We start from the raw sequence: 18,858 nt of genomic DNA, 5'->3' as shown, positions 1-18,858 counted from the left end.
TGCATGTGACCACTGCATCATCATCTTTAGTTGTAGAATCATAGAAAATGGTGTTCGGAGGAGCCTTCAAAGGTCATCTCATCTGTTCTTGTGCCCGGAGGCAAAGCCAGCTCTACTTAAGCTGTTCATATCTAGTCTGATCCTTTATGGCTAAGATTGGAGGAAAGTGATTTGACAATTCTAGATACAGCAGCTTTCATCTATAAGGTAGTTGAAGCACCTAGATATTTGCAAATTTCCTTCTGCATCCATATGCATTTTTAGGTATCCCTGCAGCTTAAATAGTTTTGTCATCCTCTTGTTCCTGCTCTCCTGTCACTGCCTGAATCATGGTTGCCCAGCTATCTGAGACTTACAGTGTAAACTCAGTCAGGGAACAGGTGTTTAAAGAATGTAGAACAGAATTGCTCCAGTGTTAGGAGCAGAAAGGGAACAGGGGGGAAATATCACAGGCCACTGTAAGGAAATTTTATGAGCTTGGCAGGATTATCCAGACCAGTTCCTAGGTAGCTACCCAGTTATGAAGCCTGTGTTTCTGCTAGGCTTTTCTGTCCACATTCTCTTTTCACCTGTTACAGAATATGGCATCTTAAACAACTATTTTTGCTAGTGCTGGGACGATGTAAAACTGTTCTGTGTTGAGACCAAGAGTATATTTCCTTCAGAAACAGTGAGGTGACCTAACAGTTCACTGCAGAAGGAAAGAGGGAGTTGCCACTCTCATTTCCTTGCTCCCCTGCTCTGCTCCCAGTTTTATGCTCCCATTCTTTAGGCTAACTTCACTTTCCAGCAGAGTCCTTGCTGATCCATTTTAGCTTGATAAACTGATAGCAAACTACTCTGGCAAAATGAGCTGGACAGATTTCTGCCAGATTAGAGAGCTGAACTGACCTGTGGAACAATCTGGTGAGAGGGAGTTAGGGGGGAAAAAGGCAAATGCTTTTTCAGCAGTAGCCAGCCGTTTGTTTAAGCTGAAGCTATAACTTGATGGTTAAAGTAATCATGGACAATGACTGCACTCTGAATTATGATGGCAAAAACTGAAGATGGGTGAAGTGGCAGCCATTCCACTTACAAAATCAGTATTCATTTACTGATGTAATGCAATAACAGTCTCTGGGTTCTTTTGCTCCCCTTGAAGCTGCTGCATAACTTTCAGTCAGTTGGCGGGGACTGGGTCCTGGTGTAGTCTTACATGTCAAGTGAAATAGTCACAGCTCCTCACAGAACTAAGCCAGACCAAGCCAGATGCCTTGAGAACTGCATGGTTCTGTGCTGGTCACGCAGCAAGTGGCTGCATGGATCTCACAGACCCCTTTTAGCTCCGATTTCTGTGATAGCTGAAGCTTTGAGTACTTGGTCAGCCTGTCATCTGGGCATGTATACAAGATTAGCGCTTGGGGCAGAAATCTGCAAGAAATAGTGTATTACTGGTGCCAGCAGAGGCAGCTGACCGCAAAATGAGGAGGAGGAGAGATGCTGAAGTTTTTGGTATCCTTTGAGGCAATATCACTGAAGCACTATTGAGAGTTGCTTTCAGATACCCTGTAGCTATTGAAGTTATTGAAACAAGCAGACAAGACATTTATTGACCTAAGGAAGAATTTAGCAGATGTCTGGGTCTGTAATGTAGAACTTGGACTCATGGGAACTGGAGGATGTTGTTATAGTTAAGCATTAGTTTCAGTGCTACCCTCAACGGTCACGTTTTTCTGAACCTGGGCCTTAGTGAGTAAAGTATGTTTGTGCCTGTATAACATTGTCATTCTCAGGTGTCCTAAGAGACTGAAAGCTGTTAGTTTGACATGCTTTTCCATGTAGGATTGTTATTGGCTGTTTCGGGTGTTATCTGATACACTCTCTGGCATATGAAGGTCTCATGTTACTATACACAGCTGCTTTGGTGTGATTGTGGAATTTCCCAGCCAAACTGAATCTAAACAATTTCTATAAGATTCTCATCAGTCTTGCTCTGGGAAGCACCAGAACAAGTCCCAGCTCTGTTTATGTTGCAGCCCTTAATGTGTATATGGAGGAGTACTTATTGGATGGATTATCTGACATTTCTGTGGCCTGAGGTGATAATGTGGGAAAACACAGCTGATGAGGACATTCAATTTATGCACTGAAAAACTGTATTAAAGGCTGAAGGGGTGAAGAGCTGCATAGCCTGGAGCTTCCCATTAGGCTGATGGTGAGGGATTCTTGCATGCATACATTGTTGTACCTTAGTAAAAGCTCATCTTTACATGGAATAACTCCACGTGCCTTTGGGGCAGTAATTAGGAGGCACTTTAACTCTGTCTAGCCTTTAAATGATGCAAGCACAGGAAGAGCCTTGCCCATTTTCTTACCAGTCTGTATGTGTGTGAGGGTTAGGTGGAGTACAGTTCCAGGCTACAGTTTCTCTGGTGGCAAAACTGGTTTAAGAAGTTCTGCCCTGATTCTCTCTCTGTTCTCTCTGCTGTGCCAATGCCGTGGTTAGTGTGGCCACAAAATTAACTAGTTCACCAATGCAATTAAACATAGGCTGATGGGGGAAAAACAAAAAAACAACAACAAAATCCAAATGGGGGGTGGGGAGGCTTATTTTTGAATTTTTGGTAATCACGTTTAAAGTGGTGCGTAACCACTTCTTCCCCACCCCCCTTCCCTTCTTCCAGCAATTTAGTTGGTACAGCTGCACATAGGAGTTGATGGAATACTGCAGGGGGAGGAATGACCAGCTGAGGAGAGGGGAACCTCTTCAGGTTGTTTTGTTGATGAATTTGTTGCTGTAACTACACCTGTGGTGACTGACTTTTCATTTATCTCCACTCCTTATCTGGAACTAATAAGAAGCTTCCCAAAACCTGTAATTATTATCCCTCAGTCATGCACCTCGTGTGAAGCGTCTTAAACCAGCCATCAAGCAACAGCAGTTTCTAAATGAGGATAGCACTTCCTGTGTTTCTAGGTGTGAATTTAGGTTATACAGTGGAAAAGGAGAGGAGTAAACACTAACCTTCCCAGCAAAAAGCCTTTTATGCAAGATGGGGTTTCGGTGTTTAGACCAGTTAGTAAATGAGACGACTGAGTTTTACAACCTCAGACAGATTGATCACCCAATTGCCATTTCCCCACGTGAGGTGCTTGACTGGCACATTCTGCCCCGCAAATAAAGCTTCAACTTCTTTGTCATTTCAGAAGAGGAAGGAGCTCAGCATTTGCACAGTCAAATGATGAAAACAGGTATGTCAGGGAAGAGCTGATGATGTGGTGGTGCTAATCACTTCAATATCGTGTTTTCAAGGATCTGTTTATTTTGATATTTTTCGGAAGTACTGGCTCAGCTTTCTTTGAGTCTTCATCTCAAAATCCCCTTATTGTAGGGACTGCATGAGCTCAGGGAATCTTCTTGTGGAATGTTAATACCAAGCAAATTCAAGCATGGAATAAATTATCAGAGTGAGGAAACTTTCTTCTCACGGCTGAATATAAAATTCTCTGGTATGTGTAACTGTGCTATGGGAACTCGAACCTGACTGTTAAGCACTGAAGTTCTGCATTGGTGTGGGGAGAGATGTCTTCATAGGATAGGCCAGTGCAGTAAAACTCAGTATGGTTTTCTGTGGTCTCTTTCATGGGAAGTGATCCCAGTATGATGGTCATAGTGATATATTAAGTTCTTTTATTGCCTCCTGAATACAGTTCTCTGGATTCAGTGTAGAAGTTAGGAATAAAAATACAGGTTGTTTAAAAAGAGGCCTGGAAAGGAGCTTGATAGCGAACTTTGTTGTTATATATCATTTAAAGAGTTGTCTCCTGCCTCTAACTAAAAATAAACATGCTGCTCTTGAGATTGCCCACTGCTGTTGGGGCTACTTCCCACAGGGATTTGCAACAGTTGCACTCCAGATAAATGGGAAAAACAAGACACCATGCTGCATTACTAGCTCAGTATGTTTAGTTTATAGGTACCAACAAAGACTGAAGACCAGTGAAGAGCAAACAACAGAGTTTAGAGATTAATGGTGGGGGAGTGAGGATGGAGGCTCCCAAGGAGAGGTGGAAAGATAGGGATGAATAGGGAGATGGTTATTGCAGAATTTTTATTGACTTTGGGGATAGCCTCAGCTCTGGTAGTGGAATTAATAGTAAAAGTAGGAGCTGAAACAGAGAGGGAGGGAAGGATTGAGCCTTTGAAAGAGTTTGGATGCTGAACGTCATCACTGTATTACGTAAGTTGTATACCAAGACAAAGCTCAGAAAGAGGGGGGAAAGGACCTATAGGAGAGATAGAGACCAAAGTCTAAAACTTCATAAACAAGTTTTCCTGAAAAAGAGAATTTAAGGTTGAAAGCAAGCATGCTAAGTAATCAAGAAAGATGCGACATCAATCACTGCCAAAAGTCAAGGAAGATAGGAAGGGATGAAGGGAACCCAGGCCAGAGAAGGAAAGGTCATGTACTGCATTTTCTCTTGCCTTGAAAAAGCTGGACTGGGAAATTGGGAAGCTAGTAGAATTTTCTCACCGAGGCTTTGGTAAGAAAAGATGGTTTGTGATGAAGGGAAAGTCTACTAAAGATAGCATTAAAACTAATGTGAATGATTATATCAGGAAGAGTTGAGTGTCTGTGCATCTTGATGAGAAGATGGGATTAGCCATCAGAAAAACAAAAATGTGGGTTTTGACACATGCAGCCCTGTTTCTGGAAAAGGTGATGCCCAGGAAAGCATTCAGTGTAACTGGGAGGAGGAAGCAGTGGAATGAGAGATGGAAAGTAAGGCTGTGCAGGGAGGTGTGGATTGGGGCAGACACCAGTGGCAGTTAGTCCCATATTGTACATGCACATGTGAACATAACACAAACTGCTTTTGCCTTAAGTGTCATTCTGGTAAGACTTGCTCGCCAGTTAGTTTTGCTTTGTATGCATAGAGAAACATTGACATTTGGTGGGCAGCTGAGGTGTCCTTAAATTCCCTCTTGTGTCTAGATTTATTGGTCATGCTGTCTGATGCATCACAGTTCATTATGTTTATGTTGATTGTAATCAACAGTTAACTAAATCATAGAATATCTCGCGTTGGAAGGGACCCATTAAGGATCATCGAGTCCAACACCCTGTTCCTCGCAGGACTACCTAACACAATCATATGACTAAGAGTGTCCTCCAGACGTTCCTTGAACTCTGACAGGCTTGGTGCTGTGGGGAGCCTGTTCCAGTGATTGACTCAGGAGACAGCCATGTCCCAGGAGCTATCACTAAATGACACAAAGAGATTGAAATTATAGTTGAGATGGCTTCCTCGACCTTGCTTTGAATAACCTTTCACTGGATACAGCTGTATAGTTGCTTCTGTAGTTCTCTTATCTTTGCTGCACTTCACAGGTAGGTGCATATGTTTGCTTTGGGTACAGAAAAGGTACTGCTACCAAGAAGCAGATGCTTTCATGCAGTTTCCCGCTGGAAGGATTTTGCAGAAATCATTGAGTTCTTTGCTCTCACTCATCACAGAATAGAGGCTTTTGGTTCCTCTTTCTTCAGCAACAGGTGTGCGAGGAAGTATAAGGCTTAAAGAGTTGCTTTATCTGCCTCTTGTACAAGCAGTAATATAATATACCATTACTAGCAGAAAGCCAGCACGAAGCTTTGAGGCAGGACTGGGAAATGCTTTCTATGGCTGGGAATTTTCTTGATTTTCCCCCTTGCTTGGAGGCAGACACTTCTCTCCTCTTATATTGAAAGGAGCACAAGTGTAGAATGGAGAATCAAAAAGCCTTTTTATTCACTTCTTTTAGCAACACCTTCCTGGCTAACTACTGAGTGCAAAATTTTGCAATTTAGTGTAAGATGGAGTGGGAGCTAAATTGATGCCCTTGGAAATTTATGTGTTAGGAGTGAGAGGTAAAGAACATAAGAGAATATCTTTTTACTCCTTTTTTCATGCCATGCTTCTAAGGGGAAGCTACAGGGAGGATAAAGAGCTTTTGGGAGCTGCGCTGCAGTTGATATGTTGGCTAGAGCTTCACGAAACCCAATGCGCAGTTTCGACAGAGGAGGCACAACTGTTGGCAGGTTCTGGTGACCATGGCAGGCCTCAGCGGGAGTTATTCTAAGAACACAACACATGATCAGATTACTGAGGGACACTTTACATGGCTCTAAAAAATGAACCATCTGACGGTTTATGACAGCTCTGCCTGTTCCAGCCAAGTGAGGAGTGCTAGTCTTTGCTGACCCTGCAGCCAGGGTTGTGAAACAAAGAAAGCGCTTTCCAGAGGCTACGAACTTGCAGGCTTCCAGCAGCATAATACCTGCTTACATCTAACTTCTGATAAGAAAAACAAAAGACATCTAGGACTTGCTTCTCTTGCAGTTTTGATTCATGGTAATTTAATATGTTCTTGCTGCAGAGTTTACTGGGCTTGGCAATTTGCATAGTTCTATATTTAGTAATCCCTGTGATGCTAATGTCTTTGTAGAGTGACCTGTTTTTTTGCTACCATATCTTTATTAGCTTAATATACCCTGCCACCTTTCTATTTTTCCCTGGCTCTGTGGGGACACACTTCTGGAAGAGGAAGGCTGTAAGAGAGGTGGTGGCAAGTGAATTCTAAAACTGGAAATTTTGAGGATCCACATTTGAATGCTCTCTCTAGAAAATTTCTGTAGAGAATTTCTATACCAACTTCTAATATGTGCAATTTGTACAACAGTTTCCCCTCCCTCTCGTCTTCTCCAGTGAAGTACGTGGCCTGAGAGAGCTTTGCAATTTTTGCTGATGTTGTCAAAGACAAACAGTTAAACACACACTTAGGGAAACACCTCCCACTTTCCCAGGCTCAACTACAGTTTATCGCCTCTCCTCCCCGCTTCCTAGTCTTAGCTCCTCTTGTTTTATTCTCTATAACAGTTCCTCCTGATTCCTTTGATGAGGTGCTGGGTTGGCGCAGGAGGCTGGGGTCACTGTGTAAATGTTTCTTTCTGCCAGTCCTTGCTTTTTAGTTTTTTTCCTCTGGTGCTCCTTGCTTCTTGCTGCTCCTCTGCTCCTACATGGGTTCTCGATGGGCTGCAGTCCTTTCAGGGTCGTCCCTGCTCTGGCATGGGTCCTCCATGGGCTGCAGTTGCCTCAAAGTGTACTCCTGCCATGGAGCACCTCTTTCCAAGTGTACTTTTCCAGCCATGTCCCCAACAATGTCCCTTACCACATGTCTCCTTTTCTCCTTCCTTTTCTCCAAATGTGTCTTTTTACATATCTTGCATTTCTCCTTCTGTGCATCCTCATGTCTCCTTTTTGTGGTTCCTTTTGTGTGCCTCCTTATGTGTCTCCTGCCCCTAGTGGCTATTACCCTTTCCAAAATATGTTTGAAAAAGGTAGCTTGTGCTCCTCTGACTGGTTGAGGTTTTGATGGATTGCTGTTTTCATCCATTTTGGAGATGGCTGGTATTGACTGTGACTGGCATGGGGCTGTTCATGGCATCCTCTCACACAGATTACCCCTGCAGTCCTCTACTGCTGAAGCAGAACAGTGCTCTATCAGACTGCTCAGTCTGTATAATTTCTTGACTTTCATGGAAACACAACAAAGCTAAATTTGCTCCATAACATTTATTATACATGGTTGAGAATTCATTGAAATTAGTTTTGCAAGGATGACCCATATTTGAGCCAGTGTCTGGAGAGTTTCCATGTGTTCAAATTGTCAATATAGCCCGATAAAAATAGCCCTTTAAAAGTTTGCCTGAAATTCTCCACATCCACTTATTCTCAAGGCTAGTTTTTCCTCTATTCCATTAACTCATTCCCCTTGCCCCTCAAAGGGTCCTCTTGGTGTATATAAATTTTCCTTCTTGTTTCTTTATAGATAATGGGGTTTGAGCACCTTGTTTTGTTCTGCACATTTCCTACTTCTGACGTGTATCAAACTGTCCTTCTGAAATTTCGTATATGCTGGCATCTGTGCAAGAAGAATCACTTCTGCTGTTTCTTACCTTTCAACTTGGATCCATGTCCAACAGATGGAGGCTTTGAAAAGCCATAAATATTATTCTTGGCACTAGAAAAAGGCGGTGTGGGTATGTGTCACTAGTAATTGGTCTTGGCTTTGTAAAAACGGTTATATTGGTTGGAAAAGCAGCCAGGTGGAAGGTAGCATAACAGCATCTGCTCCCATCAAACTCTCCTGGGCATGTCACCATGCTAATGCTGAAACTGTGGGAACTGAAGAGGTCGGTGGTTACATGCTGGGTGCTGTGTTTCTGGCACAGAAATAGCTCCAAATTTGTGTACAGAGGAGCTGGAGCTGTTTTCTTTTCTCAGCTACAGACCTGATTCTTCTCCCAGGGAAATAAGGAGAGCTTCTGTAATGACACCAATAGGAAAAGATTAAGATCTGTAAATGTAAAATGCTTTCCCATCCCTATGTGTGCTTTGGTTATGTTTCATGAATGTGGCCTAAATGCAGTCATAGACATTTACATTCTTCTCTTTTCAGGATGGAATTAGGAGCTTTGCCAGCCCTTCCCTAAAAGGTTGGGTGGTCAATCTCTAGCACAGAGTCCTTCCTTGCATCCATTTTTTTCAGGGTTGAGTTAAACAAGGGTTTAAAATAAAAACAAGTGACAACTTTTTCATGGAATATTAAACTACTGGAATAAATATTGTGTCTATTTTCACGGCTTGCTTTTTTGATGACTGTGATGTCCTAATGTACAAGTTCTCCATTCAGCCCATAAACTTTCCATAGAAAATACTGGTTTTTTTATAATTTTGTTATAAATAAACTTCACAAAAGCTGTGGCTTTGCTTCCCAGTTTATTCCTGCTTCATTCCTCAAACACTTGCAGCCATATAAGATGTCTCACAGCCTTGGACTTCCCACTCCCTGCTCTTTAGTGAGGTACTGTATCGCTACTAGTGTGGTCACCACAAATGTATTATTTTGCAGAGCCTGCTCTTTCTGTCATGTTTTCTGCCTTGAATCAGCCTAGAGTTCAGATGTGTAGCTGCTGCTTTTCTGTTTCTGCTCTTTATTCCTCTATCTCCAGGAAAGAATAAAATCTGTGTGTCTGCTTAGATTTCATACATGAGAGCCAGTGTATGGAACCTGCATGGTCTGCCTCGTGTCTTGGTGTCCACCCTCAAGCAGTTCTGTGGATGGTGTCCACCCTCAAACCCTAGCTGTAAATGGGGTCTAAGCTTGCTTCTCCCGTTCACTGCTGAAGTTGTCAGTAGCTCAGCCTTCTCCGTTTCTCTTCCTGATTTTTAAATCCTGGACCTGAGTCTTCTGCAGTTTTCTGCTCTCATTCCATGCAATTTCAAATTCTGTACCAGTGACTGTGTAGCTTCACGTTTCGTTAGCCATTTCATTCATGTTGCTGTTAATGCCATTTCCCTTATCTGTCACCATGACCGCCTTGTCTTTGCATCTCTGCATTCGCCTCTCCTCTCACATTGACCATAAAGCTACTTGTCTTCATTTCCCTTGGCCCTGAAGGTCCTAATCTCACTGTGTCATCTCTTAAAATCAAGGTGTAAAACCTAACTGTCTTCAGCCTGCAGTGTATGCTTGTTCCGTAATTGGACAAGGATTCCTTCACCTCTCCCAGCCAGTGCCCCACCTTCCTGTTTATGGGAGCTGCCCAAACCTTCCACAAAGCTAAGCTTCCTTCTCTATATCTCTTCTGAAGAATGCTCCTTTTTTGGGATGCCCGCAAGAGCCTGAAAGCACTTTTAATTCACTGTATCATGTCACACGGATAAATTCTGTGTAAATATTTCCATGTACTTTCCTATTGTGTTTATTTTCTTGTACTTAATCACAGAATGAAAGACTCATTTAGGTTGTAAGGGAACTCTTCATATTGTCTAGTCTGGCCCTACTGCTCAAGCAGGGTCAGCTACCACGGGTTGCCCAGGATTGTGTCCAGTCAGGTTTTGAGTATCTCCAAGGATGGAGACCACAACCTCTCTGGGCAGCCTGTGCTGGTATTTGACCACCCTTACAGTAAAAAAATTTCGTGTTTTCTTTCCCCCTTTCCTCCTTTCTTTCCCCCTTTCCCCCTTCTTCTTTTCTTCCTTTCAGATGGAATTTCACTTGTTTTAGTTTGTGCCCATTGTTTCTTGTCCTCTCACTGGGTACTATTAAGAGGAGGCTGGCTCCCTCTTCTTCATTGCCTCCCGTCAGGTATTTATATGCACTGATAAAAGCCCCCCTGAGTCTTCTCCAGGCTGAACAGTCCCAGCTCTCTCTGCCTCTCCTCATATGAAAGATTCTGCAGTCCCTTAATCATTTTTGAGGACCTTTTGCTGGACTCAGTCCAGTATGTCCACATCTTTCTCATGCCAAGGAGCCCAGAACTGGATGCGGTACTCCAGATGTTGCCTCAGCAGTGCTGAGTAGAGATGAAGGATCACCTCCCTTGACCTGTTGGCAACAATCCTCCTAATGCAGCCTGGGATGCTGTTGGCCGCCTTTGCCACGAGGGTGTATTGCTGGCTCATTATCAGCTTGTTGTCAGCCAGGACCCCTAAATCCTTTCCTGCAAAGCTGCTTTCCAGATGGTCAGCCCCCCGCATATACTGGTGTTTGGGGTTATTTTTCCTCAGGTGCAGGACTTTGTATTTTCCTTTGTTGAACTTCATGAGATTCCTGTCGGCCCATTTCTCCAGTCAAGGTCCTTCTGAATGGCAGCATAGCCATGTGGTGTATCAGCCTCTTCATAGTTTTGTATCGTCTGTGAACTTGCTGAGGGTTCACTATGTCCAGGTCATTAATGAAGATGTTGAACCGTATTCACCCCAGTACACCACTAGAGACTTGCCTCTAATTGGACTTTTTGCCACTGATTAAAGCCCTCTGGACCCGTCCATTCAGCCAGTTTTCAGTACATGTCCTTGTCTGCTTATCTAACCCATACTTTGTCAGGTTGCCTATGAGGATGTTATGGGAGACAGCGTCAAAAGCCCTGATAGAGTCACAATATATACAGCTCTGTACTCATCCACTAAGATAGTCACCTCACTGTAGAAACTATCAGGCTGGTTAAGTATGATTTCCCATTTGTAAATCCATGTGGACTACTTCATCATCTTCTTGTCCCTCATGTATCTGGAAATGGTTTCCAGGATTACGTGCTCCATCACCTCCCAGGGACTGAGGTGAGGCTGACTGGCCTGTTTCCTGGATCTTCCTTCTTGCCTTTCTGTCTGAATATTTTAGGGCGAGTGGCTTTCCTTTTTCTTCTTTGTTTCTACTGGCGATCTTGATCCATGTTTACAGCTTGTACACACCATGGTAATGTAATTATTAAGCAAAGCATATGATTCTCCTTTTTATTGGTAATTTTAAGCTCTACAGATACAAACTGGGAAATAGAATTTGCAGCCCAAAGTTCTGCTCCTAAAACTCAGACCTCTACCATGTGAACTCATGAATACCTTTCTAAGAGAGAAGATAGTGTGACAGAGTACCACCCTACTGCTGATCTCTATAGATAGATAATTCCATTGTGCATCTTTTCCCTGGGGTCATAGCCTTCTAAACTTATATTTGCATTATTTCTCTGTTCCAGGCCGAAATGAGCTGATTGCCCGCTATATTAAGCTGAGAACAGGGAAAACACGCACAAGGAAACAGGTAAGTGTAAAGTTTTCCCTGTAAACATTAGCTTCTTTAGACCACTAGACACAATGGGGGCTTATGAGAACAAATCCCTTGCTGTTCACTTGCTATTAGTTTTTGGCTTTGCTGGAAAGAGGCTGTTGTGCTGAGCTGGTTAATAAGAATGGTGGGAAGAGTCATCAGAGCTCAGGCATTTAACAGTAGGACTGTAATGCTCACGTCTCCCAACCACATCACGACAAACAAATTTTTCTACTGTTAAACAGTGTGTGATTTTTATTTGTTTGGTCTACTAATGAACGTTTCAGTGAACATCAGTGGTCCTCTATATGAAGATTCTTTGTTCAGCCCAGACAGCAATTGTGATCTTGAAAATACCTGGCACACAAGATGAAAAGGGAATCTTTGTAATTTGGGAATGACAGTCCAGGCTATGCTGGACAAAGCGCTGAGCAACCTAGACCTGCTTTGGGTATGGGGTTGGTGGATGACATCCAGAAGTTCCTTCCAACCTAAATCATTCTATGATGTGTTTCAGCCCACATTAGATACGGGGAAGTTCTGAGAGTCATTATATAGTGGCCAGGGATATGGAACATGGGTTTTCCTTCTAAAAGGAGGCCAAGATGGGGAGCAAAGAGATCAGAACTCTCAAACCCTAGATTTAAGGATGGGTTCTTTAGTTTTAAAGGAGGTCTCTGGCTTGATAAAGCCATTTGAATTGGAAAAGGCCTTAAATGGTCCATCTTTGCTGGTCCCCCACCTCATTTCATGACACTTAAGGTATGTTCAGAAAAGCATCTCATTGGTACCTCAGCCCCCCTCCCCTTAACCCTAAATAACTCCCTATTGCACAAGGTGCCTAAAGTATGTTTACTTCTGCAAGTAGCTACCAAGTACTCCTCTGGAATGAAGATGGATTTTTGTCTTTCAATGCAGGTATCTAGTCACATCCAGGTCCTGGCAAGGCGGAAAGCTAGAGAGATCCAAGCCAAGCTCAAGGTATGATGGGTATCCTTTAACATACCACGCAAGCCCCCTGAGTCAGCCATTCCCTCATCCGTTCCCTCTTTGAATAGCCTTAAAAAAGGGTGAGATTAGCCACCGAACTGTAGTAAGCTGGGGAGTAAAAGGTACTTCCCAGGAAGTGCTGTGCAAACACTTGTATTGTTGTAGCTCTGTGATGTCTGGAGCAATTCTATTTAAAGAATAAAGAAACAATAACTTTAACTTTTATGTGTCTGATTTCTACCTCTGGTTTATGCTGCTGTCATCCAAGACTGAAAGACCCTTAGACTTGGGAGTATGTAAAGAGTGTTTACCTGAGAAGGAGGGGTTTATGGTTACAGATGATGACAAGTAATCAGTCCCTGGTGTTGTGGTGGCCTTGGGAAAGGGTAGCCTTACAGTTACTGCAGTGCTAGTTCCACCTCTACTAGTGGTAGTAGTGATGTGGAGTTGTCCATGAGAAAGTGTTCTGAGTTGGCATAACCACTGAGAGGAAGCAATAAAGCCAGCTGGCATCTTCTCAGGTAAAAAGGTGCCTGCCAGCTGAATAGACTTTGCCCCTTGATTAATTCAGACCTAATTTGAAGAGGCCTGGGCTAATGAGAAAGAAAATGGTTGACTACTTGCTTGAGCAAATCTGTGTTTTCCTTTCTATAGGAAGAGCTCTGAGATAACGCTAATGAACTGATACCTCTTGACATTTATTTCCACTCAGATTTGAAGCAGGGAGATGGTTTATGTGCTCAGACTGAATTATCAGAAATGTCAAGAAGGTCAAGTTTATGGGTGACAATTGCACAAGAGCATGTCCCCTGTTAGAATGTGAGCCTTCCAGAAAGGGCTTGCCGAGCAGGATGGGAGGTCTGGTCCTTGTTATGTATCACTGAGACAGCCAGAGAAGGAAGGTGCATGCTGACCTTCCTGATTTGGTATGGCAGTAAGTGATCTGGAGGGAAGTGTGTTTGCTTCCCTGATCTTCCATGCTTCGGGTGATGATGAGGATCTTGACAGCCCAGTCTAGCCCTGACTGTTGAGTCAGGCTGTTAGTGCTTCCTCTTGGCTGTCTGGGCAACTCTTCTCTGGGCACCAGGAGAAGTGGACTCTTTGTGAGTGAACTGTTGGCACTCAGTCTTGACCAGTGCTGAAGTGCATGCATCTCTATTGCAAGCAGTGATTACCTCTAAGTCATGACTGCACCCCCCACATCCCATCCCCAGCTCCATTTTAGAAAACCGTGTTGTGTCTGTCATTAGCCTGTTGTGTTTCCAGCTGCTCTGATAAAGAGAAGGAGCCACAAATTACAACTGTCTAATTCAGTGCTTCTAGGTAGGGCTGCCTAAGCTTGAAACCTGTGGTGCTGTTAAGTGGTCAATTCAGGTGGAGGCCTGCTTGAAAGGCAAGTTAGAGCAAGTAGGAAACAACTGCCCAGGCTGTTAAAAGATTTACTGCTGCTTGTATCTGTAACCTTGATTTCATTCCTTGCGTGTCACAGCTCTGGGATTTGGCATGATTGAAAAGCCAGTCAGCCGAGCCTGTTTCCACTTAGCACACAGGAGCTGGCCGTTTTTGTTCTCAGGGAACGAAGGTGTCTCAGGGAGCTCCATGGAGCCATTGGTTGTTCTCCTTTTACACCACCCCAGGCCATGCTGTGAGCTCTGCACAGCTGCCTGCAGTGAACCATTCGCCAGTACCAGACTGTTCCTTTCCGCCTGCAGAGGCAAGTCTGTAGCACTGATTCAACTCATTTACTACTTTGCTTTTGCTAGTCATTTTCAAAGAGCAAGGAAATGAAATCACAAAAGCTGCTCTTTCTTCCCGTTCCTGGTGATAGCTGTGTGTGCTTCTATCACTGTTCATTTTCCATAGCGAGTATACATTTTCATATTTATATCCTAGAGATCAGAGCAGCTACACGCTGACTTTTCAGTGCAATTACTATAATACTACCATGTCCACACAAATTGGGGTGTCTTCTCTAAGCGTGCACTATGCCTACAACAGATAGAGGTGGGAAAGTAGGGTAAAGCTTGGAGAAAAATCTGTTCCCAGAAGTCAGTAGCGGCTAATAGATATCACCTGTACTAAGGAAAAAGAGGGAAATTGTGGTGGTAGTGTTATTATTATGCATTTTGAGAATAATAAAAGAAAATACAAACATTGCAAATGTTTGATAAAAGTTTTTGTTGCTTCATTTTCTTTTTTCTTTTTTTGTACTGGAAACTCGATACAAATGAATACAGAACTGTTAGCTGAAAGAGAAAGGAGATGTCTTTTACAAAAACACGCTTTTTCCAGAAGTCTGTCAGGCATTTAAACAAAACAGAATTTTTGTTTAAACAAACAGGCATTTAAACAGGGGTTAATAGAGAAAATCTTTTCTCTTCTTAATTGGTTTTTTTTTTTTTTTTTTTACTTTAATACTTGCACAACTAAATGCTTCTTCCCCATAAACTCATGTATAAACTCAGGTAGACAAATATGATTTTTCCAGTGAGAAAGTAAGGGGAGGAAAAAAATCCTTTTCTGCAATGGCAACTGGGAAATGGTATGTCATGAAAAAACAGAAAAGAATCCTTACCCTTAAAAAATGTTGTAGGTAATCCCTAAAGTTTTCCCTAAAGCATCATTTAAACTGGATTCTGAAAAACTTTCCCATAGCTTTGGAGAATCTTAGGAACTTTCTCAGCAATTAAAATGTTTCCATTCCATTCACTTCAATGGTACTAACAGGAGTCACAGATACTGTAAAAAAGAAGATATCTAAGTTTTGCCCATTCCTACTGATCATTCCACTTAAAGGTTATCATTTATTCTTGAGCTTTTGTTACGCCTTCTCCAAATGTTTTTGTGTTAGACACATCGGAATCCCTGGGCTTTGAACTTCAGAAAACTTACAGGAAGCGGAGGGGTTAGAGAGAACGGAGACCCAAGGGTGAGAACTTAGTGCAGTTCAATGAATGCAAGTGGGAAGTGAGAATTTCTGAAGAAGACGGCAAGAGCTTACCTCTTTCAACAGTTTCTCCAAGTCATGAATTCATCTGTGGCATTGCCATTACAATTATAATGTCGCAGATAAATGTGGAGTGTTTGAAGGATGAAGATTAATTGTAGGGGATGTAGGAGGAAAGGCAGAATGTGGGGATGTGCTTATGTTTGTCTATTTATTCCTTGGGAGAAGAAATGAAGAATGCTACTTGTTTTAAACATATATCAGACCCCCTAGTTGTTGCACTGTCATTGCCTCTAAAAATGTGTGCAATTCCACAGCCCTGTTAAAATACAAAAAGGAATGTCCTTGCATATGTGCCCTGGGAGGTTATTAAGATTTCCTGTTTCTGCAGGGATGGGAATAAAATTATCAACTCTACCTGAGACTGATGCAGTCCCAAACTGAAGTAGTCTTTTTGCAGTGATGATGACAAACTCCTTTTGTGAGCTTGTTTTCAGAGGGTTTTTTTGATAAGCAAGAGTCTTTCCCATTGAATATTCTTACCAATGATTAAAACACGAGTCAGTTAGGACTGTACTTTCCATAACAAAACATTTCAGCTGTGTGGCTGAAAGCCTTCAGACAGAAGGGATAAATGCTTAGCAGTCTCTAAACTAGTGATTCCAGCATTTCAGAAAGGATGATTAATCACATCTGAAGCTATAGTAGTGGGTGAAAGACTTACATGCTTTGAAGAGTTCTTAGGACAGTTATGGGTGAGTCTGCTGCCCAGGTTTTCAGAGATGCTTGTTCCCTACAAAGAAGCTGATGAGAATCCTGGTTATGCAGCATTAGACCAGGCAACTTCTTTATCATTATAATAATTCTGGTTTTTTTGTTTCTACTCTTGCCCATAGGATCAGGCAGCTAAAGATAAAGCCATGCAGAGTATGGCTACAATGTCATCTGCCCAGATTATCTCTGCAACTGCCTTCCATAGTAAAATGGCCTTGCCTGGTCTCCCACGACCAGCCTACCCTGCTGTTTCTGGGGTGAGTGAATCAGTGTCTTGGAGGAGTTGGGCTGAAGACACTTGAGTATTTGAAAGGGTGTTGGGACCTGCTCAGGAAAATGCTGAGAACAACAGAAAGAATGGACCAAAAGTCATTGTCTTTGTAGAGCAAATCTGTCATATGGCTTCAACAGTTTGGGTCTGATTCTTTGCTCACACTGATGTAAATAGAGTCTTTTAAAAATTATGCAAATGAGAGAACAATCAGGTCCTTTGGGTTTTCAGCTGCCTGAAATATTTTTAGGTGTCTGTATCACTTTCTTAGTCCAGGATCTTGTTGGATTAAAACCATTTGGGCCATCCTGACCCTTTCTCAAGCTTGTCATTCCCAAGCTTACCCTGAGAGCTTAGATCACAAATTGATGGCCCTTATATAAAATCCTTAATAGAGGAGGCCTGGCAGCATCGCCTAACATTTAAGTTGGGCCTAGTGAGCTTTTGCTGAGCACTGATTTTTGCCAAAATACTCCCATGGAGCTCACCTGGGGAAAATGGTCTCTCCAAGAGAGTGAGCATCATTAAAGCTTTGGAGACAGAGGCACAAGGTGCATACATAGTATTTTACATTAAAAACCACTATTGGGTCAGTTGCTTGCATGTCACTAGTATTAGTGTGAAGAAAGAAAATGAAGACCAGTCAGCACCTCCACAAGGATGAAACCAGGAAGGTAGAAAGAAGAGATAAAGAGATACAGCTCAGTCACATCTTTAAAAGTCTGTGAGCTTGCAGTTTCTTTCCTCAGAAAGGAGCAAGCCTTGCTTTTCATCTCTGTCCTAAGAGTTGTGACTTTTGCCTGTATGTTGTTCTCTTGCAGTTTTGGCAAGGAGCTTTGCCTGGCCAAGCTGGATCTTCCCAAGAGTGAGTATTCCTTCATGTGAGCATCCAAAGCAGGTGCTTCTGCTGCTTCCTCTATGCTGCCTAAGGAACACCATTAGCTATTACAGGATTTATAAAACGCTAAGATAATGTAGTCTTTGCTCTCAGACAGATTCCCTGATCGTGGATCTGAGACTTAAGGCCCGTGGTTGAAGAGAAACTGAGAGCCATGAGAGAATCTTAAATAGATAAAACCCTAGGTCTTCATATGGTACCTTCAACATGAATTACACCCCTTTAATGTGTCCCATGACTCAAGCAGCCTAATAAGGGTTATTTGAGGGAGCTGCTGAATCTAGCAGCCTGATAGAGGTGAGGCTGCTGCAGCTCCATGCTCCCAAGTTCAAGCAGTAGCGAGGCTGAGCATGTATTCCCGGCAGGTGCACACACAAATACACATATACATTGCACATACACACATATACACATGGCTGGCCACACAGAACAGCACAGACAGACAATGCTCAGCACTCACACAAATACAAACAGCGCCAACAGCCTTATCCTGTACCCCTCTCTGGCTGATGAGGGTGAGGGTGTGTTAGTGAGAAATACACATGCACTGTGGATCCATCCAGTAGCTGCCCTGGGATCCCTTGTCTCCCTGTGTGCTGGCACCCAGGCAGGTGAGCCCCCGAGGCCACAGCCCCACTCCAGTTGCTGGTGCAGGCCTCTCACACACACACACACATACACACATGCATGTGCACAAACACACACACTGTGAATGTCTCTAGTAACTGGGCTTAGATACACAGTCCACCCAGTAGCTGGATCTTCACTTTCCCCAGTTTGTCTCCCACAGAGATAAACACAGACACACAAACTCATCTTTCAGTAGACCTCCAGACTCCACAGTCTCTCTGTCATTTGGCCTGAACCTCTTGGTCCCTCTGAAAGCATCTTCACCCCTGGAGACACACACAGCTGGCTCCCAAACCATCTACTTGCTGGCTAGTCTGGCTTGATAATTGCTAGTGATCACACCCTCACTGGCTGCTGGCACTCCAGAAACACACACACACATGTGCGCACACACACACACAGAGAACTGAGAGCTCCTCATGCGGGAAAACAATTAGAAATAGAATTTAGTGAGAAGATAGAACAGACTGCACTGACAAGGTGCAGGGCATGGACAGACAACTGTACTGACCTTCTTACATGCGACTGACACCTTTTATTGCCATATTCTCCCTAAACATCCCCATAATAAATCTTGTGCAATCCCAAAATGCTCTTCCCTTGCATTCCATAATGTGTGCCGTACCATCTAGGCAGTAACCCCCTCATTTGTAAGGTGACTGGTTTGTAAGCCTATCCAGCTGGCTCACTGGATTGGTTTCACACCTGGGCAATGGGGC

General features: G+C 43.1%; 1 protein-coding gene across 3 annotated transcripts in view; it reads left to right on the top strand.

Annotated features, from left to right (window-relative positions):
• The window catches only part of TEAD4 (TEA domain family member 4), a 51,889-nt gene that overhangs the window by 13,676 nt on the left and 19,355 nt on the right, over positions 1 to 18,858 (top strand). For 2 of the 3 annotated variants that reach the window (XM_009329866.1, XM_009329867.1), the window contains exons 3-6: positions 11,559 to 11,623; positions 12,548 to 12,610; positions 16,463 to 16,597; positions 17,433 to 17,476. In XM_009329866.1, the coding sequence (XP_009328141.1) occupies positions 11,559 to 11,623; positions 12,548 to 12,610; positions 16,463 to 16,597; positions 17,433 to 17,476 (307 nt within the window). The remainder of the gene's footprint in view (positions 1 to 11,558; positions 11,624 to 12,547; positions 12,611 to 16,462; positions 16,598 to 17,432; positions 17,477 to 18,858) is intronic. The other variant, XM_009329869.1, reaches the window with a different exon arrangement.

This window comes from Pygoscelis adeliae, unplaced genomic scaffold (genome assembly GCF_000699105.1).
Source record: "Pygoscelis adeliae isolate BGI_AS28 unplaced genomic scaffold, ASM69910v1 Scaffold618, whole genome shotgun sequence".
Taxonomy (NCBI): Eukaryota; Metazoa; Chordata; class Aves; order Sphenisciformes; family Spheniscidae; genus Pygoscelis; species Pygoscelis adeliae.
Note: the sequence above shows the minus strand (reverse complement) of the source record. Positions and strands in the feature narration are given on the sequence as shown.